General features: G+C 41.2%; 1 protein-coding gene across 1 annotated transcript; it reads left to right on the forward strand.

Moving 5' to 3' along the window:
* Positions 1-8,365: 8,365 nt before the first annotated feature.
* Positions 8,366-23,460, forward strand: LOC124278811 (protein FAM166B-like). The gene is made up of 6 exons (XM_046714582.1): positions 8,366-8,538; positions 11,540-11,775; positions 15,020-15,192; positions 18,421-18,559; positions 19,796-20,017; positions 22,207-23,460. Exons 1-6 carry the CDS (start codon positions 8,474-8,476, stop codon positions 22,284-22,286), a joined length of 915 nt encoding a protein of 304 aa, XP_046570538.1. The 5' UTR covers positions 8,366-8,473; the 3' UTR covers positions 22,287-23,460.
* Positions 23,461-24,141: the final 681 nt, after the last annotated feature.

A 24,141-nucleotide genomic window follows, 5' to 3' on the forward strand; every position in this document is an offset into this window, starting at 1 on the left:
CATTATAGCTGGTATAAACCATCTCAGACAGGTCATTATAGCTGGTATAAACCATCCCAGACAGGTCATTATAGCTGGTATGAACGACTGAGTATACGATCCTCAAACTTGGTCGGGGTCGTGGGTTGCCTATGGGTGTAAAACGGCCAATTTTGCAGTGCAGACTTATATCTAAATTGATAAAACCGACTTCTCTGATTATGTGAATAATTTAGATATTATTCTGTTTGCAGAGACTAAGCTTGAGGATATTGATGTTTTAGATCGGCCCTTGTTTGATGTTTGCTCCAAGAATAGTACTCACGCACAAGATTAGGTGGTCGAGCAGCCATTGTGAAAATACATATATCTTATTTGGTAACAGAAGTGATGTCTAGCCGTGATTGTGCCCTATGGATAAAACTCCCATATCAACTGATTATAAGTGACAAAGACGTCCTTCTAGGATGTGTATACATTCCCCAGAAGGATCCCCTTATTTTGACCACAGCACGTTTGCTGGTTTAGAGAATGATATTTCAAGATTCATAAATGCCTTTGATGTAGCATTGGTTATTCTAATCCTGGAATCAAAGTACTGACTGTTATCATTTTTATTGTCCAAACAGCTTGGTATAACAAATTATTATAACCTTTATTCCTCCAGAGGAATTTCAAAAATGCGAGAATACGAAAAAATGTACAATTTCGAGAATGCGAGAGTGTATACAATTTCAGAAATGCGAGAATGCGATAGAATGTACAATTTCGAGAATTCGAGAGTATATACAATTTCATGAATGCGAGAAGGCGAAGTGTGCAAGCATGCAAGCTTGCGAGTCTGCTAGATTGTGTTCACAATCCAGTGGTTTACTGAATCGTCAAGCACAGTCTGAATATCCATTGATCACCATCGGAGCATAAATGTCATCATCACCTCAGTTTAGAGGTACTGGAGGTCTGCAGGATAAGAGGCAGCAAACAAGATCCACATCATTCATGGTGTGAAGCGTCACACTCAGGTCTATTGGTTCAATGGATAGTATGCTGCACCACAACTCTTCTCGTTGTTGTTCGGTACATGTACACTGGCAGACTATATGTACCAACAGGTCTTCATAGTCCCTCTCACACAGTTTACAGCTTCCCTAACCTGTCCATTACGCCACATTGCTCTCAGGTACACGATGAAATTGTATGCTTCTTTCAGTTCAGGGTGTGATTTTGCGATCTTCCATGCCACATGTGGATCAAAGTTGTGCTGAATTTGACTAAAATGGACATAAACGTTTAAATATGTGCAAATATATCTCAATAATCATCATAAATGGCAGAATTGTCAAAGTAAGGGTATTGGTAAAACACGTGTAAGGATTGCAGTGTTATAGATTAAGATATTTCATCTCTGGACACTTTAATAAATTATGTTTCTGACTTTGAAGAGGAAAATTTTGATCTTATTCTCTCTGACGTCCACTGTGCTTTGCAGTTGTTTTAAATGTGAGTTTACAATTGCAAACATCAACCCATGTCAAACTCACTTAACAACAGACAGCTGTCAATCAGGCTTTGAAAATGACAACGCTGACTCCACGTGCAGTTTTACCTTACAGAAATTCAGCAGTTTAATGTTGAATGAAGACATGTGTTTTAACGTTGCCAAAACCCTATAGTATATTCTATCTCGGCTTTATTGTAACAGTTGTGGAATTTTTATATACCTTGAGTCTTATATCTGGTGTTTTATACGTGCCTATTGTAAACATATATATTTCTATATGTGAAGAAAGGTAGGGTTTTAAATGTATATACCATAGTCTCCCATAATTCTACAAGAATGGCTTGTGTACATATGTGTGTGTTTTACCTGTTCATAATATTAACTGTAAATACTCGAGTCTGGACCAGACAATCCAGTGGTCAACAGCATGAGCATCGATCTACGCAATTGGGATACAATGTGTTAATGACATGTGTTAACCAAGCCAGCGAGCCTGACCACCCGATCCCGTTAGTTGCCTCTTACGACAAGCATGGGTTACTGAAGACCAATTCTAACCCGGATCCAGGTTTAAATAACAATCTGGCTCTCTGCCTGCATCCCGAGACGATGGCACGTGGTACGCCGACGATTTCGTTCAATCAGTTAACAACCCTGACATTTAATGTATCATGCATTCCTTGCTGCCTGGTCATATTTGTATTGATGATATTAAAAGGATTGTACATGATATCAATAATTCTTTTTACACACATTCCTGTCTTGCTGTACTGCCACGTGAATATTACATAACATGTAATACATTCACCCCGTTAACCCTTTTTATAACCCAATCTCAGAATGAATAATTACACCAGAGACGAGAATGTCAAACGCTAACCACTGATTGCTATATGTCCTTGACACCCTCTGAGGCATTGATAAATGATGATATATATATATATATATATTCATATATACATAGTCCAGGTAATCTGAGAGCTGCCACCACTAATTCATACGTGTATTAAGTCATTAACTATGCGGGGCGGTGGGGTAGCCTAGTGGTTAAAGCGTTGGTTCGTCACGCCGAAGACCCGGGTTCGATTCCGCACGTGGGCACAAAGTGTGAAGTCCATTTCTGGTGTCCCCCGACGTTATATTGCTGGGATATTTCTAAAAGCGACGTAAAACCCAACTCACTCACTCACTCACATTAACTGAGCATCTAGTGAATGGCGTCAAACACACAAGTGAAGGGCTTATGCGATAAACATGGATGACAATGAGGAAATTGTAATTGTTGTATTGTGAAAAAGTAAGAGTCGTCGCTGTTTTGAGTTCATAAAGAGAACTTTATTGTTGCAAAAATTGTTGTATACTGAAAAATCTAATTGTACATACACTTTTATACACATGATTTTCAACGAGACAGTCATCTGCTTGTCCGGAACCCAGTTTGTTGTACGGGTGACGCTAACTGGCGTCCGCTGATCACGCGGTCTAGTGAAAATGGCGCTGGCTCAACGCTTGATAACGGTGTTAGCATCTGCCCCGAAATGTCACATCCATTGCAATCAAGAAGTTGTCAATTCATATAACTTGCTCCTCTTCACTATAACAACTTCTAAATGGCACTTAAAGAAGAATAGGACGACTCAAAGTTTTGTTTCCCTTCAATACCTTCACTCGGAATAATGAAATCTCGCGTCTTCTCGTTCCAGATGTCGGACACCTCTTCCGAGACAGGCGGCGACGTGGGACGTTGCAAACAGATAGATCTCTCTCACGTCGCGTGTTCCTACATGTTCAGGAGCATCTCCAGACCAACCACCGCCTCCTCCATCCGGGCAAAACTTTGGTCACGTGAGCGGCAAGCGTACGAGGAGGAATACCATCGCAACATGCAACAGTTCCGGAACAGGCCGTACATGAAATACGAGTACCCGGAAATAGGACGCCATTATCCGGGCACCTGGCGGACGGCGGGTCCGGTGGAGCTGGACGCCATTGTGGCGCGGCTTACCAAGAAAACAGCGGCCAGCGTTGCGCGTGAGCATGACATTAAGTCACAGCATTCGCACGTGCTGAAGAAGAGAGGGAAATCAACGCGGGTGAAAATGGAGAAATAGTGTGGCTGGGTTTAACTTTGACTAATGACGTTTGAAAATGGCCTTCTATTTTGGAGAAAGGGGCGGGTTTCCTTTCACGCGTGATGAATTAACTTTTGTAAATATTCACTTTCTTCGGTGACTAATTTCAGAGACCCTGGTTTGTGACGTTGGTTTTTCTCAGACGTAACATGTGATCATCAAAACAACGTTTATTTTTTTTATCTAATTTTCTGTTTATTTCTAAATTCGGTCTTTGAATACGTAGAATGGTTAGTACATATACACCTGTAATTGCAAAATTTCGCAATATTGTCGGAATGTTCCGATGCATGTTCTATATTTATTATTTGCTTTGAAAGTTTTATGAGGCGATGGAAGAAATAGAACCTTTAAACGTTTTTGCGTGAAATTGCTTTAATTTTATGGGATGTGAAATAGATGCTACAGACCGCCTATAATTATAACTATAATTTTAGTTCCCCTAATCTATTCATCGCATAGTATCAACTTTTTGGATTGGAACAACGGAGGAGAAATGTTCGACCCACAAGAAACGCCAGCAAGAGTTGTAGGATTCCGGCTACAAATAATAATCAATTTTTAGAATCGATATAATCACTTACCCACAAATGCGCGTGCTTTACTTCATCGAAAGTAATCGCTATATGTCTGGGAGTGTCGCAACATGATGTTTGTTTGATGTATAACGCCTGTGTAGTTAATTGTATTTCGTTTGTATTGCGGTTACAAGCATACAGTAGCAATTGTTGAGCCAACTTAGAGTTGCGGCGCCTTACCCGTGTTCTTGGGGTAGGCTAAGAGAACCTCAGAAAACTTAGAGAGTGAGTGAGTGAGATGGGCCATTAGGCTTACCCTACTTTTAAAGCAATATTCCAGCAATATCACAACATTTGGGAATCAAACCCGACCTGTGGCGTGAAGAACCAACCCTATAACCATTAGGTTACACCAGAAATGGGCTACACACATTTGGGAATCAAACCCGGACCTGTGGCGTGAAGAACCAACCGTATAACCATTAGGCTACCACACCGCACCAAACCACGCCGTTACTAAGAGAACCTCAGAAATGGGCTACACACATTTGGGAATCAAACCCGGACCTGTGGCGTGAAGAGCCAACCGTATAACCATTAGGCTACCACACCGCACTACGCCACACCGGTACTTAGACAAGCCGTACAGAGGTATCTCCCCCTACACCACACCAGCATGTCATAGTAAATATATTGTGTGAGTGAGTGAATATATTTCGTTTAACCTCACTTTGAACACAATTGCAGTTATTTCAGGGTGTGACTACTTAATGTGGAAACAATTCCTCCAAAATGACGCGGCAAACATATGTGAAACCTATGAACACAAGCAGGACCCGGGTTAGAATTGGTCTTCAGCAACCCATGCTTGTCGTAAGAGGCGACTAATGGGATCGGGTGGTCAGTCTCATATCATCTCAGTTGCGTAGATCGATGCTCATGTTGTTGATCACTGGATTGTCTTGTCTAGACTCGATTATTTACAGACCTTATAGCTGTAATACTGCGGCTTTAAACAACAAACAAACAAACACAAGCAGGGCGAATCTTCGAGTTAGTGATCAGCTGATCTTGCTCCGGCTAAGGAGTTAAACTATGCAGATACATGTGCCATTCGGCTAACTGGGCCTCCGTTTGTGCAGTTTCTTGACAAACACAACATGTGCAGAAGTTCTGCTCTTGGAACCATTAATAACTTCTCAGTGGAGATTTAGGGTCTGAGTCACAGGCCTTCGTGTCTTTGCGAGGATTAATGATTTACAAAATATTGTTTTTGAGATGACCCCCGACTCGAAATGCTTCACAGTACAATACATCATAAGATATTATGCTGTGAAGCATTTCGAGTCAGGGGTCATCTCAAATTTTTGTATTTATTTTATGAAATCTTTAATCCTCGCAAAGACACGAGGGTCCTGTGGTCTGAGTTGGTCCCGAATTAACCCGGTGGTACAAGTTACGGACATTTGGCGTCCATTCCGCAATGCGATCTTAGCGCTAAGATAATCGTAACTCCCATACTTAAGCAGAGGCTCAAGACAGTCGTAGACTACGATCGCTGTTCCTCAAAACGATCGTAGCGCTAAGATGATCGTAACTCCCATACTTTAACATAGACTTACGACTGTCGTAGAGCTACGATCGCTTTGAGGAACGGGGTCCTTTTCTCGTAGCATTCGTACCTCCTATACTGTAAGGAGTACGAATGCTACGAGAAAAGTTACGAGATCTTAAGCTTACGAGAGTTTTGTGAAACGGGGCCCAGTTACACTAAGCTATCGTAGCGCTACGACTGTCGTACCTCCTTTACTGTAACATAGACTTACGACAGTCGTAGCGATAGCTTTATGAAACAGGGCCCAGAGGTTTACGTGCCGACGTACCTCGTTCGACTTGCGCTTTATATCAACCAACCATTGGATCGTATATACCCTCACTACTTTGATTTGGAGTTTATAGGTTTATCAACTTACATTATTTGTAGAGTTTCCCACAACAGTAATTCAAGTATTGTGTATTGTTTTCCAACCGGAGGAAACACAAGTATGTTTCAGACGTTTACCATTATGAAATCCATGAACCTCAAAAATGGATTAAATTACTCCCCTAAATTTCACTCTGGAGTGATCCTGCCCTTGAGTGAGTGAGTGAGTTTGGTTTTACGCCGCATTTAGCAATATTCCAGCAATATCACGGCGGGGGACACCAGAAATGGGCTTCACACATTGTACCCATGTGGGGAGATCCTGCCCTTGAACTGATACATTCTAGAGTGAAATTATCCTGAGATGAAATCACCTCCTTACTGGGATGAAAACAGCTCTATCAGGATAAAATCCACCTAGTACAATCACGTAGTCCACATAAACTTGGGTTTGTTTATTGTTTGTTTGTTGTTTAACGCCGCACCCAGCAACATTCCAGCTATATGGCGGCGGTCTGTAAATAATCAAGTCTGGACCAGACAATCCAGTGATCAACAGCATGAGCATCGATCTGCGCAATTGAGATACGATGACGTGTGTCAACCAAGTCAGCGAGCCTGACCACCGATCCCGTTAGTCGCCTCTTACGACAAGCATGGATGCTCAAGACCAATTCTAACCCAGGGTAATGAAAGAGTGAATTTAGAGAATAGGCTTCCTGAAATAAGAAATATCTTGACTTGTGTATAGATATGTATTGAATGAAGAGAAGATTTCCAAAACAGAACTATGTATTACAATGTGTTATGCACAACAAAATATGAGGTGAGTGATTCTCTTCTGTGAAGGGGGGAAGTGATCAAAACAAAACAAAAAACGGGTTCGATTCCCACCGTGGGTAAAATGTGTGAAAGAAACTTGAAATGCTGGAATGTCCTCCACCGTGAAATGCTGGAATGTCGTTAAAAGCGGCGGATAATCATATTCAATCATCATTGTAGAGCATTCGGACAGTGGATCCTGACAGCTGTGGGAGAAGCTATTTTCTGCTTAGTTTTAACAGTTTTCCGCATTTATTGGTTTTACCGACCAAACACTGCCGGCTGGTAGAAAGGAGGGAGCTGCATGTACAGAACTATCGCGACTGGAGGAAGGGACATAACTCTGCATACCGAATTGCGCTCTTCGAACGCAAGGCCATCAACGCAACTGTAAAGGGTGATTGAGTATAGCTCTATGCCATGCAGTGTGCGAAATAGCCACTGGCCCGCTGCGCTAGCCTATGGCTAGTAAAAATCCAGTCGGGCCAGTAACTCTCCACAGTCACTGACCCGATTTCATGGGGTCATGTCCTAAATATATCACTCTCTCCGACTTGTTCAGTTATGTATACACATTTAAATCATGCAACATTGTGGCCTGATTAAAATGTTCATCATATTAGCAGCTTAATGATGAAACCCGTGTTTACATTTAAATTTCGGGCTAGTGAATTATTTTGTGGGTTAGTAACTTTCAGGCATAGCTAGCCCGACTGGCTAGCAAAATTTGGAAACTATTTCACTCGCTGATGCCATGTTACGCAATATTCCAGCTAAGGGATAATAATACTTTACATACACATAATGAGCCAAATGTATAACCTAAAGCATCTTAAAAGCGCTGTTTTATTACTTTATACAGTGGATCGGTGTGCATTAGATTTTCATTACTCCGATTCCTGGCAAATTTACACCGCTTTTAGGTCAACATCCACTTTACCACTTCATCTTTTTTAATGCACAATATTTTTCGAAAAAAGTCACTGGGCTAGTGAGTGAGTGGGTTTGGGGTAAAAAGCGGCGTAAAACAAAACTCACTCACTCACTGAATGTCAGTACGGGTCAACATATAAAGTTCCTTCTGGAAATTGTCAAAACCGGATTCGGCACCTTGCAGATGTTTCTTCGCTTTAACTGTAGTCTATATTTTTTCAATTGACATTTCTTGAAGACATATAGAAACGTAATAAAATTGTTTATACTTTCATTTGGCTATTAGGACCAAAAGTAAACTACATGTATTCACCTCTAATATCTACACTCATTTGTTGCAAATCGTTTACCTTTCTTTTATAATCTGCACTAAAATCATACAAGTATCTTACACCGGGTTATTCAAACTTTCAAGGTAATAGGTTTGCCTTCTCATATTACATAATAAAACACAAGCAAATTCGTGACTGATCGCCTTTGGTTCACTGACTCCGTTTCCAGAGGTCTTCCAAAATGACGTCACAGAACGCGTGGCAGCAAATCCCGTGACGTAACGTGATTGTTTCATAGCGACACGAGCTTTCCCTGAAAGGCACACGGGTACTCTCTCCTGGGATATTTAACCTTTGGTGTTGGTCAGTAAACATCAGTTTCGTTAATCAAAATGCCAGGCTCAAACTGCAAAGGGAAGAGTATTTTAATGACACCCGACCCATACCATACACCCGGGTGAGTATATCACAAGAATCACGTATATCTATACATCGATATACTGAGTGGTTGTTGATTTTGAATACCAGTACCACTTGAAATGACTTGCAATTTTCGGATATGCAAGATTATATTATTTTCAGCATATTCACATAATATATTATGGTTTATCTTTTGAGAAAAATAAGATGTCGTTAGCAGTTATTAATGAAATCTCAAACTCGATATTTCGTTGTTTAGAGTTTCATATACGCCAGAGCTCTCTAAAAAAATAAGTCTAATGAAGTTTAATGACTTTTCCAATGCATTCTCCCGCGAACGTTTTTTTTTCAGTCAACAAATGTTCATGTTTACCCAATCCAGTTATCCATCAGCTGATATCTATATACGGTACACTTACAGAATACCGGATACCTAATTATATACATTCTATTGTATATAGAAAGAAACTATATATAGAAGAAACAGAGAGCGCGAGAATTAGAATTGAATTGGAATTGATTACAATTGTTGCATGTACATATGTGGATTTAACAGAACGGGTTTTATTGTGTTGTGTGAACGCCAATGAAAGTGCAGGATAAACATTGTAAATAAAATAGGTTTTCTTGTCAAATATATTTTACTGCAGTCATTCAATCAATAACACAGGTTATATGTAAAAAATGGCAAAAAATTCCTTATTTCATATCAATATTATGAGAACTAAAATATTAAATAGCTATAAGGTGCTTCATGCCTTCTACTGGTTTGATGTTTTCTCCCCGAGTATGCCGGGTAGATGACGGAGACCTGTATTTATATACATCTACCATGGATATTAACATGAACTCCTTCCATGCGTCCATGCAAGATATCGTTTCCGGAAATATGCGGAAATCAGAAATTTAAGACCGTACCATATTTCTTCATCAAACTTTGACCATAGATAGATCTTGTGAAGAAGTAGTGCCCTTTGACGTTTTGGGAATATGATAAAAAATAGTCTATATGTTTCCATGGCAACAACTTTGACTGAAAATAGTGTTAGTGCTCGTTTTCGAAGCAGTTCTTGTAACCAGTTTATTATTTCTTCACCAAACACAGCAGGTAGATAGGTCATGTGGTAAACTGGTGCGTTTTTTGATAGTTATTCATTTTTTTAAAAAGAGAACAAACAAAATTTCCAGTTTACATGGCAACAGCATCGACCTAGACTGAAAACGGCGGTAGTACTTGTTTCTGGAGAAGTTCTTGAAAACCGAACTATATTTCAGAGCTACAGATAACGTTTTGGGTCATTGAGTTATGTAACTCGCTTGCATGTGTTCATCTCAATTGGGTATCCTAATTTTCCTTTGAGTAATCAAGTAAATTATACCCACCTCACTCAAACTCAATTGGGTATTTTGCCATTTTCCATTATTTGTGAAAATAGAATGAAGTTTAAATGTTGGTTTACGTATGTGTTATTTGACAATTTGTATTTGATCTGTAATATGAGAAACGATGAGGAAGACTGCAAGTTGCCAAGTTCAGGTGCTGAAATAGAACCTCTCAATACACCTCAAGCTAAGAGTTATTCTATCTATCCTCAGTAACCGCCATCTTGATAGCACATCACATGGGCTGCTACGCAGATACGCAAATATCTCTTATATAGGTTTGCAAACTTTGCTTATGAGATAAATCTGGTTACAGTACGATCCCATTGTAAGATCAAATGTATTGAGTATTTAGGTGAGGTGAAAATTGGGTTTAACGTCAAGCGAGAATATGTACGCAATAGACTTGATAGGAATTGAGTTTTCACATAAATATTTGCGTAATTTACGCAGATACGCAGACGATCTATACCTCTGATATTTCTTCACCAAACTTGGCTTATACAAATAAATCTGGTGGTCAACTGGTGCCTTTTGATCCCATTATTATTTACCTATACATGATGTATTCTCGGGGCGATGGGGTAGCACAGTGGTTAAGCGGATGCTCGTCACGCCGTAGACCCGGGTTCGATTCCCCACATGGGTACGATGTGTGAAGCCCATCTCTGGTGTCTCCCGCCGTGACATTGCTGGAATATTGCTAAAAGCTAAACTCACTCACGCATCTACTTGATATATTCTCGATAGGTATTTACCATTTGCTAGGAATATCGATGACTTCGTTATCTTATTTTTTATTTCATGCCACATTCTTCAATATTTAAGGTGTGTCACGTGGGTCTATGGATAGTCGAGTCTGGACCAGAAAGTTCAGTGATTGACATCATGAGATTAGATCTACGCAATATCTGTGATACGATGACTTGAATCAGCAAAATCATTTTATTCGACCCTTAAATGTTTAGTTTTGGGATGTTTTTATTCACAATTCCCCACGGGCCTGTTTGTTGGAAACCCCACACAAATCGCGTGGCAACAATGTATTTTGTTGATGTGTCCAGTCACGTTTGATATTAAGACTGATGAGGGCGAAGACGCCGTAGACCCGGGTTCGATTCCCCACATGGGTACAATGTGTAAAGCCCATTTCTGGTGTCCCTCGCCGTGATATTGCTAAAAGCGGCGTAAAACTAAACTCACTCACTCACAGGCTGCCGACAGAGCTGGAATATTGCCAGATAATGCATTGGAAAGCATATGTCGTCTTAAAATTATACTATTTATTATGAATGGGGTAGTGTGTGTGTGTCAACTTGTTTTACAGTCCATTTTGGATTCAGTGAATGAATATTGTTTAACTCCGCTGTCAGTAATGTCACGGCGGTCTGTAAATAATCAGGATTACAGGCATGAATCACGATTATTGGTGTAATGGTGATCAATGACATGATCAGCCGCTCATAAAGCCTGCTTTAGTCGTCTCTCGTTACATGCACGAGGTACTGGGACCTACCCTGAGCTTGAATCTCCCCAGGGGGTTGCCAAACAGTTATTCCCTTAAAACCTACCTAAATGATAGAGGGGAATAAATAATATTTATGATAGTTAACATCATTTATTAAATATGTTTTTATATATTCTGTTCCCTATAGTTATGGCGGCTTCTGTCCCCAATTCAAGTACCAAATCGGCCAGACATTCGGCCGAACGACATCTCGTCTGCTCCAAGACACGGATGTCGCTAGTTCCGGTCGTCTGGTCCTCGCCGACATTCAGCCGTCTGCTAGCCTCGATCTCGTCCAACAGGAGCGAGGCAAGATTCTCAACTCTCGAGTTCAAAGTTGGGGGGACCAAAAGCTGGTAGAGAAAATGGTGCCAGGGTACACAGGTAAGTAGAGTGTTACCATTTGAAAAAGTAAGCACCTCTTCCTTAAAATAAAAGTAAAAACAACATTGACGAAAGACTTCGTTAGCCTTTGAAATGGAGTCATAACCCCAGCTATGTGATCACGAACGGGTGTGAAGATTGACAAATCTGCTACGACGATGTGTTAGCTATAATTTTATTTTACCAGACAACACACATTCAGTGTTCGTCGAGCTATAGAACGCTGTTTGAGCTATGGGACTATTTGAGCTATAGAACGCCGTTTGAATTCTAAATTCTCCTTTGTCGAAAGGAAGGGACTGTAGGCAATCTAACAAATGATGCTTCATGTTGTGTGGATGCGTGCGTGTGTGCGTACGTGCGCGTGTTTGTTTGTTATTAATGTTATGAACAGTTATTTGCTTACTGTTATATGTACTATCGTTCATGTTTGTTCTAATTTTAACTTAAGGCCGTACCAGACCAGCCTGATTGGGAATGAGTTGAGAACATGATCGCGTGTCAGTGATTATATAGATAATGTCAGTGTTTCTTAAAAATAAGTTACTCAACGTCACTACTGATGGGTCACGCAGATAGTTAAAGATGAAAGGTGGTATTTTCAAGAGTCCAGTTCAGGTTCATCGAGGATGAACTACTTTTTATCCACATGACTGTTTTATGTCAGATATTGCGCGTTCACGGGCGAAACCGTGGTGGCTTCAAGCAAGTGGTTTGTGTAACTTTTTTTCCCAAGGGTCTGAAAACTTGTTTAATTCTTAGAAAACCCATTTCACTTAATGAAAAGTCATGACTGAATATTTCTTGAAGACTCCAGGAAGTTTATGTTCATGATATATTAGTCATCACTGTAAAGTAGCAAGATGTATTATTTTTAATTGGATGTGAAATTTGCAAATGCAATTTGCACAGTTTCTAAATAAAGCAAAAAACAACAGAGAACCATGTTATACTTATCTGAATAGGAAAATCTGAAAAATGGCGCTAACAAGTTTTTTCGATGACTCTGTTAATGAACCAATTATCAACTGTGAGATTGCAACCAATTCCCAACACTAGTGTTTACTTCTTTTTAGGAACTGGGGGTCGATAATATTTTGTAGATGGCACCGCTTAATTAAAATTAACAAAATGTGTATACAAAAGGTTCGTACTACGTGTAAATATTTTGCATTGTAGAACGATTTAACCTGAGAGTGTTGACCTTATATAGCAATACTCGGGTTCTGTTATGAAAACGTATCCATGTACGGTCGCTCAGTTTAAAATCGGAAGGTGATATGTTTGCTCTTCAAGCTTGACTTGTCAAGCGGATTAATCTCAGAATTAACCAAAATTTGTGTACAGAAAGTTCGTGTTGAGTGTATATTTTCTGTATTGTAGAACGATTAAACACGAGAGTGTTGATCTTAGATAGTAATACTCAGGTTCTGTCCATGTACCGTATGGGGAAGCCTAGTGGTTAAAGCGTTCCCTCGACACGCCAAAAACTCGGGTTCGATTCCCCACATGGGTTCAATGTGTTAAGAGCATTCCTGGTGACCCCCGCCGTGATACTGCTGGGATATTGCTAAATGTGGCGTAAAACCTCACTCACTGAAGGTGATATACTTGCTTTTCAATCTTGACTTGGATTAATCTCAGACTTAACCAAAAGGCTGACTTGGTTGACGCATGTCATCGTATCCCAGTTGCGTAGATCGATGATCATGCTGTTGATCACTGGATTGTCTGCTCCAGACTCGATTATTTACAGACCGCCGTCATATAGCTGGAATATTGCTGAGTGCGGCGTTAAACAACAAACAAACAAACATATACTGTCCTGCACGTTGTGACATGTCCCTGCATCTCTCGATATTTCTTCCAGTTAAGGGGCGGTGGGGTAGACTAGTGGTTAAATGGCTTCCAAGGCCCGGGTTCATTCCCCCATAGCGAGGCAACACCGTGATATTGCTGGAAATTGCTCTCAATGAGGTATTTCTTCCAGTTACAGAACCTCATGTAAAGGACGTTCTTTGCGCTAGAATGTTATATAAGCTAATGCGATTATAGTGATAGAATACAGACTGTATCTACGATTAAGCCAGGCGACCATGAACACACGAAACCGATCCCGTCTTATTAGCAGATCGGCTTTGATTTACACGCCTGTAGAAGTCCAAGTCTCAACTTAGCTTGTCTTTACCGCTCCGGTGGGTGCAGGTCGGATTGCAGTTGGAAGTACATACGTGTTCAATGTCACCAAGGTTTTCCTTGACGTGGGGTGGGGGTGTTGTATTAGAGACAGAATATTTGTAGATGCAGTGTTCCCAGCTTAAGATTTTGTTAATGTCGTACAGTATTTATTTATCAATCAATCTATTAATTAATTAGTTAATTGTTTGTGTCGTACTTATTTATTTATCTTTCTATCTATTTATTAATTAAATAATTAATTGTTTGTGTCGTACTTATTTATTTATCTTTCTATCTATCTATTTATTAATTAAATAATTGTTTGTGTCGTACTTATTTATTTATCTTTCTCTTTATTTATTTATTCTATTTATCTTCTATTTATTTATTTATTTATTTATTTATTTATTTATTTATTTATTTATTTATTTATTTATTTATTTTATTTATTTATGTTATTTATTTATTTAAAATAATTCTGTGTATTGAGCAACGTAGTTTCTGGGGATCAACAAGTGATATTTGTCCCGTATAGAGTTACATAGTATATGTGTGTGTATATTGTATTGCCAGCTATACAGTGTATATTGACAGTTCATCGAGCTTGACAGTTTCAGTTGGCATTGCCCACGTATTGAGCTGGATAATTGATATTGGCAAAGTTTTGAGCGGATGTATTGGCCACATATTGAGCGGTTATTTGGCCATTTATTGATCTAGACAGGTAATTTTAGACACGTATTGATCCAGATAGGTAAAAGTGATCATGTATTGAGTGAGTGAATACAGTTTTACGCCGCTTTTAGCAATATTCCTGCAATATCACGGCGGGGGAGACCAGAAATGGGCTTCACACATTGTACCCACGTGGAGAATCGAACCCGGGTCTTCAGCGTGACGAGCGGACGCTTTAACCATTAGGCTAACCCATCACCCCGATCATGTATTGAGCTAGGCCGGGCATATTGGTCATTTATTGAGCTCGACTTTTGATATTGGCCATGTGTTCAGCTGGACACTTGATATTTGTCCGTTTTTTGAGCGAGGCAGTTTGACTTCTGTCCAGGTTTCATCCCCAAGGGCGAGCACTATTTCGGCACGCGTTACGCCGAGGTCTGCCGGAACTCCATCCGTGACTTTGAGATGGATCACCGGGTACACAAAGGCAAGATGCAGGAACTGACTGACCTGGAGGCGTTACAGACAGGCAGGACGCCCAGGACAAAGCGAGATCTGCCGGTAAGTTTCTGTAGGTGACTTACCGATAGACAAGCAGGACGCCCAGGACAAAGCGAGATCTGCCGGTGAGTTTCTGTAGATGACTTGCCGATAGACAGGCAGGACGCCCAGGACAAAGCGACATCTGCCGGTGAGTTTCTGTAGATAGACAAGCAGGACTTACCGATAGACAAGCAGGACAGGCAGGACGCCCAGGACAAAGCGACATCTGCCGGTGAGTTTCTGTAGATGACTTACCGATAGACAGGCAGGACGCCCAGGACAAAGCGAGATCTGCCGGTGAGTTTCTGTAGATGACTTACCGATAGACAGGCAGGACGCCCAGGACAAAGCGAGATCTGCCAGTGAGTTTCTGTAGAACACTTACCGATAGACAGGACGCCCAGGACAAAGCCCAGGACAAAGCGAGATCTGCCAGTGAGTTTCTGTAGATCTGCCAGTGACTTACCGATAGACAGGCAGGACGCCCAGGACAAAGCGAGATCTGCCGGTGAGTTTCTGTAGATGACTTACCGATAGACAAGCAGGACGCCCAGGACAAAGCGAGATCTGCCGGTGAGTTTCTGTAGATGACTTACCGATAGACAGGTAGGACGCCCAGGACAAAGCGAGATCTGCCAGTGAGTTTCTATAGAACACTTACCGATAGACAAGCAGGACGCCCAGGACAAAGCGAGATCTGCCAGTGAGTTTCTGTAGATGACTTACCGATAGACAAGCAGGACGCCCAGGACAAAGCGAGATCTGCCGGTGAGTTTCTGTAGATGACTTACCGATAGACAGGTAGGACAAACCAGGACAAAGAGGAATCTGCCAGTGAGTTTCTGTAGAACACTTACCGATAGACAGGAAGGACGCCCAGGACAAAGCGAGATCTGCCGGTGAGTTTCTGTAGATGACTTACCGATAGACAGGAAGGACGCCCAGGACAAAGCGAGATCTGCCAGTGAGTTTCTGTAGATGACTTACCGATAGACTTACCGATAGACAGGTCGCCCAGGACAAAGCGAGATCTGCCAGTGAGTTTTTGTAGAACACTTACCGATAGACAGGTAGGACAAACCAGGACAAAGCGAGATCTGCCAGTGAGTTTCTGTAGATGACTTACCGATAGACAGGAAGGACGCCCAGGACAAAGCGAGATCTGCCAGTGAGTTTCTGTAGATGACTTACCGATAGACAGGCAGGACGCCCAGGACAAAGCGAGATCTGCCAGTGAGTTTCTGTAGATGACTTACCGATAGACAGGAAGGACGCCCAGGACAAAGCGAGATCTGCCAGTGAGTTTCTGTAGATGACTTACCGATAGACAGGAAGGACGCCCAGGACAAAGAGGAATCTGCCGGTGAGTTTCTGTAGATGACTTACCGATAGACAAGAAGGACGCCCAGGACAAAGCGAGATCTGCCAGTGAGTTTCTGTAGATGACTTACCGATAGACAGGTAGGACGCCCAGGACAAAGCGAGATCTGCCGGTGAGTTTCTGTAGAACACTTACCGATAGACAGGAAGGACGCCCAGGACAAAGCGACATCTGTCGGTGAGTTTCTGTAGATGACTTACCGATAGACAGGACGGTCGCCCAGGACAAAGCGAGATCTGCCGGTGAGTTTTTGTAGAACACTTACCGATAGACAAGCAGGACGCCCAGGACAAAGCGAGATCTGCCAGTGAGTTTCTGTAGATGACTTACCGATAGACAGGAAGGACGCCCAGGACAAAGCGAGATCTGCCGGTGAGTTTCTGTAGATGACTTACCGATAGACAGGAAGGACGCCCAGGACAAAGAGGAATCTGCCGGTGAGTTTCTGTAGATGACTTACCGATAGACAGGTAGGACAAACCAGGACAAAGAGGAATCTGCCGGTGAGTTTCTGTAGAACACTTACCGATAGACAAGCAGGACAAACCAGGACAAAGAGGAATCTGCCAGTGAGTTTCTGTAGGTGACTTACCGATACACTTACCGATAGACAGGAAGGACGCCCAGGACAAAGCGAGATCTGCCAGTGAGTTTCTGTAGATGACTTACCGATAGACAAGCAGGACAAAGAGGAATCTGCCAGTGAGTTTCTGTAGAACACTTACCGATAGACAAGCAGGACAAACCAGGACAAAGCGGAATCTGCCAGTGAATTTCTGTAGGTGACTTACCGATAGACAGGAAGGACGCCCAGGACAAAGCGAGATCTGCCGGTGAGTTTCTGTAGGTGACTTACCGATAGACAGGAAGGACGCCCAGGACAAAGCGGAATCTGCCGGTGAGTTTCTGTAGAACACTTACCGATAGACAAGCAGGACAAACCAGGACAAAGCGAGATCTGCCGGTGAGTTTCTGTAGATGACTTACCGATATACAGGCAGGACGCCCAGATCAACCCTTGATCTGTCGGTGAGTTTCTGTAGAACACCTATAGACAGACAGGACGCCCAGGACAGCTTATCTGTCGGTTAGTTTCTGTAGAACACTTACCGATAGACAAGCAGGACAAACCAGGACAAAGCGAGATCTGCCGGTGAGTTTCTGTAGATGACTTACCGATATACAGGCAGGACGCCCAGATCAACCCTTGATCTGTCGGTGAGTTTCTGTAGAACACCTATAGACAGACAGGACGCCCAGGACAGCTTATCTGTCGGTTAGTTTCTTGATGTGCGGTTGAATTTAGTTCAACACTAAGAGATCTCTCAAAGATTTGATACAAAAATAACATCTGTGCTTGCTTTATGGACAAAATCGCAGGATCTGACAGACAGTGAACCTGATGATCTAACGATCATTACATTTACATCTACAGGTGAGTTTGTGTTAAGAATGGTATAATATCTGCCAGTGATGAAAAACACAAACATATCTGGATCTGGTTAGGATGATGTGGTTAGTATGGTCAAACTGTAAAGCCAAATCTCATAAAGGTTGCATAACAAGAAGCACCAATGAAATTATCGTCTCCTGATGGACGAGTGTCTTCATCACGAAAGACAGGACCTGGTTGTATAGATCTTAAAAGACACCGAAACTTGTCAATCTTCAAGAGTAATTCGTTTATCATAGTTTCCTAATAATTACCCCCACTATGTGATGAGTTTAGAGTTTAATGAACATATTCGTTAAAAAGGTTTGATCAATTTGATAAGTCCGTTCATCAGTATCGCACTGCACCACAGTCTGTGCGTATTACTTGAATTTATGCAGGGTATTAGTATTGTGTGCGCGTTGTTTTGCAGCCCCTAAAAACGAAGCAGCTTCACCCATTAAAGGCTATAGCTGCGGAACCCGAGTCCTATCTGTCTCCTAACGCCGTCCAACCAAAGATGTCACCCTTCTACATGAGCAATGCCGACCCAAACAAAAACTTCATGTCAGGTAAGTCAGTGACATGTTTCATGTCAGGTAAGTCAGTGAAATGTTTCATGTCAGGTAAGTCAGTGAAATGTTTCATGCCGCTTTGAACAGTGTCAGGGTATATAGGGGTGTCAGTTTAATGTGTTCATGTTGTTAATGCGGGGGGAGACAGTCAACGCCTCGTTCGTCCGTCTGTATGTCCGTCCGTCCGTAATCATTTTGTTTCCGGAGCATAACTTAAAGACCGTTCAATATTTTTTCTACAAAAATTGGTATTTATATAAACAGAACCTAAAGTGGCGCCTTTTGCTATTTACAGATGTTTGTCATTTTTTCTGGATTTCCATGGAAACAATTTGGACTTTCTCTCAAAAAGGGGGGATTTCGTTTCCGGAGCATAACTAAAAAATCGTTCAATATCTATCAATAAAACCTCTCAGATCCCAAAGTGGTGCATTTTGCTATTTTTGCAGATTTTTGGCATTTTTATTTTCCCCTGTTTCCATGGAAACGATTCGGACTTAGTCTCAACAGGGAGGGATGGGCTTCGTTTCCGGACAGAACTTACCAGATATATGAGACAGATGCCTAAGTGGTGCCTTTTGCTATTTGCGGATTTTTGGCATTTTAATTTTTCATGATTTCCATGGAAACGATTCGGACTTAGTCTAAAAAAAATCAAGTTGGACTTAAAGTAACTGTCAGATGATCTGTTCTTTAAAATGTGTGGGGGCCGGTGGTACTTCTGATGACTCCTGTTTATGCCGCTTTGAACAATGTTAGGGTATATAACGGTGCGTCTGTTTAATGTGTTTATGTTGTTGCTTGAACTTGGCAATTTTCCAGCCATATTACGCCGGTCCGTAAATAATCGATCTTTGTTTCGAGAAATCAGGACCTCCTTTCTCAAAGCACTTGGGTGATCGTAAGTCACTAACGTAACCTTAGTGCAATGTTAAAGAATGGGAGTTAAGGTTAACCTTAGTAAAGGTTGCTTCGTGAAAGGAGCCCCTGGACTAGAGATCCTAGTGATTGAAATAATGAGCATCGATCCGTGATTGGGATACGATGACTTGCAGCAACCATGACGACCCGATTCTTACAACAAGCATGGGTTGCTGAAGACCACTGTGCCTCGGTTGACAAGCACTGTAAAACCGGCATTAGTAGAGCAAAAGGCACACACACGTGCACGCACGCGTGATACATGTGCAATCAGCTGACCTTAAACCCTATTTCTCCAAATCTGTCATTCAGGCTACACAGGATTCGTCCCTCGGTCACGTGGTCTAATCGGCATCGGCTACCCGATCATCACCCACCACGCCCTGAACGAATTCACCGACGACGTGGCTCGGTCACAGTCTATCAAGGGCCTGCCTGTCACCGTCCACAGGGAGGAGAAAATAGTCCAGGATATGAAGGGCGTGTACCCCGTAGAGACAGGACTGGTACCTCACTACACCGGACACATACCTGGTGAGTTGGTTGTATATAGTGGAACCTCACTATACCGGACACATGCCTGGTGAGTTGTTGTATATAATGGAACCTCACTACACCGGACACATACCTGGTGAGTTGTAGTAGTGGAGACTAGTGAGTTTAGATTTGCGCCGTATACCAGCAATATTCCAGCTATATGGCGGCGGTCTGTATATAATGGAAGTCTGGACCAGACACATCCTGGTGAGTGATCAACAGCATGACTCACTCGACCTGACACATACCTTGGGCTGTTGATGAGTGTCAACCAAGCCAGCACAGCCTGACCACCCGATCCCGTTAGTAGACAAACCTGAGTTGGTTGTATATAGTGGAACCTCACTATACCGGACACATGCCTGGTGAGTAGGTTGTATATAGTGGAACCTCACTACACCGGACACGTACCTGGTGAGTTGGTTGTATATAGTAGAACCTCACTATGACCGACATATACCTGGCAAGTCTATAGTGGAACCTCATTATACCGGACACATACCGGGTGATAATGTATTGTGGAACTCCACCATACTGGACACATACCTGGTGGGTATATAGTGGAACATCACTATATCTGACATATACCTGATGATTAAGTTGTGTATAAAAGAACCTCCCTACACTAGTTACTTGGTTTTTAGTTTTTATATAGTGGAATTTACATTACACATACACCTTAAATGGGCTTCTACCTCACTATGCCAGTCTGTGGTGGTAGGTGAGTATAGATGGAAGCTTACTATATGGTGCATACTAGTGTTGGAAATTGGTTAAAATTTCATAATTGATGATTGGTTCATTACAACCGATCAATCATCGAAAATAATTGGTTAGCGTCATTTATGAAATGTTCCTGGTTATTTTTGTTAATGCTCAAATAAGGAAAAACAACATGTAGTTCTTTGGGTTTTTTGGTGCAAAATTTCATATCTTTAAAGGATGACAAGTATGTAAGGGACATACATTTCTTAGAGTCTTTAAGATATATTCAATCATGTCTTGGAACGAGCTTGTAGTGCTTAAGGAATGTAACAGACAAAACCAACCATGTGAAATATATTGTTAATGAAAACAAATGTTCCACAATTGTTTGTGTTCGATTATGAGAAAACATGATCGATTGCTTGGTCGTATAGTCACTACGACCAATCTTCGATTATTTCAATTAATCGGACCACCACTAGTGCATACACCCTCACTATTCTGAACAGATACCTTGTGATGAAAGTTGTGTATACCTTAACCTCACTATATTGGACACATGCCTTGTGAGTTCACTGTTTGAACATTCTACAGAGAGGGTAGCCTAACTGGTGTGTGTACATTATATATAGAACATCACCTGATAATATGAAACATATAGTGATTTGTAGCACGTCTACATTTTATACAGTCCAACCCATACCCACTGCACTGCTGGCAGGTGAGTCTTACTTCCTGAAACGATACAGGGATATGTTCATCAGCAAAGTATATGCACATAATTATTGTCATGTAATATATAATATTGGACCCGTGAAGATCCGGGTTAGAATTAGTCTTCAGCAACCCATTAACGTCCTAAAGGGGACTAATGGGATCGGGTGGTCGACTTGGTTGACACGTCATCGTATCCCAATCGCGTAGGTGAGGTGAGGTGAAATTGGGTTTAACGTCGTGCTTGAGAATATTTCGATCATATGACGACGTGCATGCGTGTATGTGTATGTGCGGCTGCTTGTACTAGCCCAGACTTAAGCTGGTTTTATAGTGCTAGCCCACTGAGATACCATGCCGCAGTGAAGCATGAATACCCCACTCAGACACATTATACTGACTCCGAGCCGACCAGTCCTTGTTGTACCCATTAATGCCGAGCGCCAGGCAGGGACCAACAAGTACCATATTTTAAGGTCTTTTGGTATGACGCAGTCGGGGATCGAACCCGCGACCTTCCGTTCTCCGGGCGGAAGCTCTAACCACTACACCACGGAGGCGGTCCCAATCGCGTAGATCGATGCTCATGCTGTTGATCACTTGATTGTCTGGTCCAGACACGATTATTTACAGACCGCCGCCATATAGCTGGAATATTGCTGAGTGAGGCGTTAATCACCAAACAAACAAAATCATGTCATGTTATCTTGCAAGCGCATCCCTTTGTTACTGTAAATGTCCATAATCACTTCGGTGTTCTCCTCCAGGCCAAAAGTTCCGATATGGCAACACGTTCGGCCACAGCACTGAGAACGCCATGAAACAGCCGCTCACAGCAAGGACATAGGAAGCTGTTATGTCCCTTTCTTGTTTCGTTCTGTTTTTCATAACGGTGAATTGTTTTCACAAAACATGTTTCAATCTTCGATCAGGCAATGCAAATTTTACAACAGAAGTAAATCATGCTTTGGTTGTCTATTAGTCCAACAAATTACGTACATTGATTTAGGTATTTGAATTTTTTGTTTCTTCCTCTTTTTTAACAATGTCAGGTTTCGCTTCTCCCGAGATACATCTCAATTGATCATGTCTTCCGATTGCCAGCACATTCCTTCTCTTTACTATAGAGAGGAAGAATAAGCTATATTTTCGCCTTTCGTTATGGTCATCCTGAAGTGGACCATCAACCTCAGCATTTTACGGGAAATTGAATTTCCGCTTTTTCAGTTAGCAAAAATGTTTTGAACTTTGTCTCTCCACAAGATAAATGACAGTGTAATCAATCATGTCTTCCACTATATATAGAGTTCCACATGTCAAGAAATTCAGTTCATCCTTCAATTGCATTTCTGAAGGAAAATTTGATTTTTGTGTTTATTTAATAGTTTTTACATCCTTGGTATTTACGTAGGAGAATCTTCAAAACCTAACCTTATGACATAATGGTTGCTTCTGATATTAGGTTCTGTTCAGACTTGCATTATGTATGAAAAGTTGGTCAGTCGTCTGTGAAACTCCAGATTGTCATCCTTCTCAGCTTCTACATGTCTGTTTTGATTATTTTTGTAAACAGCAGTAACCGACGTCAGTACTTTCATGTCTGTATAACAAGGACAGCTTCTGCACATATGTTTGTCAGTACTTTTTGTACAATCAGTAGCTCATGTCAGTAGTTTCATGTCTCTCTATTAATTAATTATGCACGGCATATTTTTATCTCTTCAGTTGCTATTTAGATTTTATTTTTTTAAATCTCTTGGATATCAGCAGCCAAGTATTGTGTTTGTCCAAATAATGAACTGTAAAAATAATTTATGTTTCACAAGAATACCAAAGAAGCAAGGGTTTCACAGCCACTTGACAAAGATTACACACCTGACTGTTTGGTTATTATTGTACCTTTGTAAGATTTTTTCATGATTGTAACAGATGTGATTAACAGCATAAATATGATATAATAACTTTTTTGTTATAAATATTGTATTTTGATGTATAAAATGTAAATAAATATAGACATTTTAGCATAGTGTTGTGTTTTTTGTTCCTCTACGAATCAGTCTGGAAATGTAATGTGTAATACCCTGATGATATTCTCACTTGCTGGTATGTTTTTTATCACTGTTTTTGGGGGTATTTTTGACTGTATTTTGGAAGCTTCTGCTGGCAAGTTTATACATATTACGAAAACATGTGAGATTTAGTATACTGGCTGTGAGAACGTGATTTTCATTAAAAGAACGTGAGGCCTACTGCACAAACATGAGAGATGTCAAAACTTTATGCTTGAAAACGGTATAAGAATCTATAGGGAAACGTCGCCATTGTGAAAATAAATAAGTTGTTCATCCATAAAGTTTTGTCGTCTCTATACCACCAACTTCTAGAATGCCACTCAAACAAATCACAAACATGAGAGTTGACAGATGATTGATATCAAGTTTCCTAAGACGAATCTGTCGAATGTTCCATCTTTAACATTTAAATAGCAATGTGTATAGCACTATGTGGACACTTGTACAATATATGCCCAGCAAGTAAAAACGTGACCAGCTAAGCAGATTATGTCCATGAGAATTGTCAGCTCTTATCGGAGAGATGTCACACCAGAACAAAATGGGACCAGCTGGCAGATTGTTAGTCCTTCATCTGCCTTTAATAGCAAGCAGGATAGGACAGTTATTACCAGTTCCGGCTGACAGCAG

The sequence above is a fragment of the Haliotis rubra genome, unplaced genomic scaffold (assembly GCF_003918875.1).
Source record: "Haliotis rubra isolate DU_JTF1 unplaced genomic scaffold, ASM391887v1 Scf242, whole genome shotgun sequence".
In the NCBI taxonomy this organism is placed as follows: Eukaryota; Metazoa; Mollusca; class Gastropoda; order Lepetellida; family Haliotidae; genus Haliotis; species Haliotis rubra.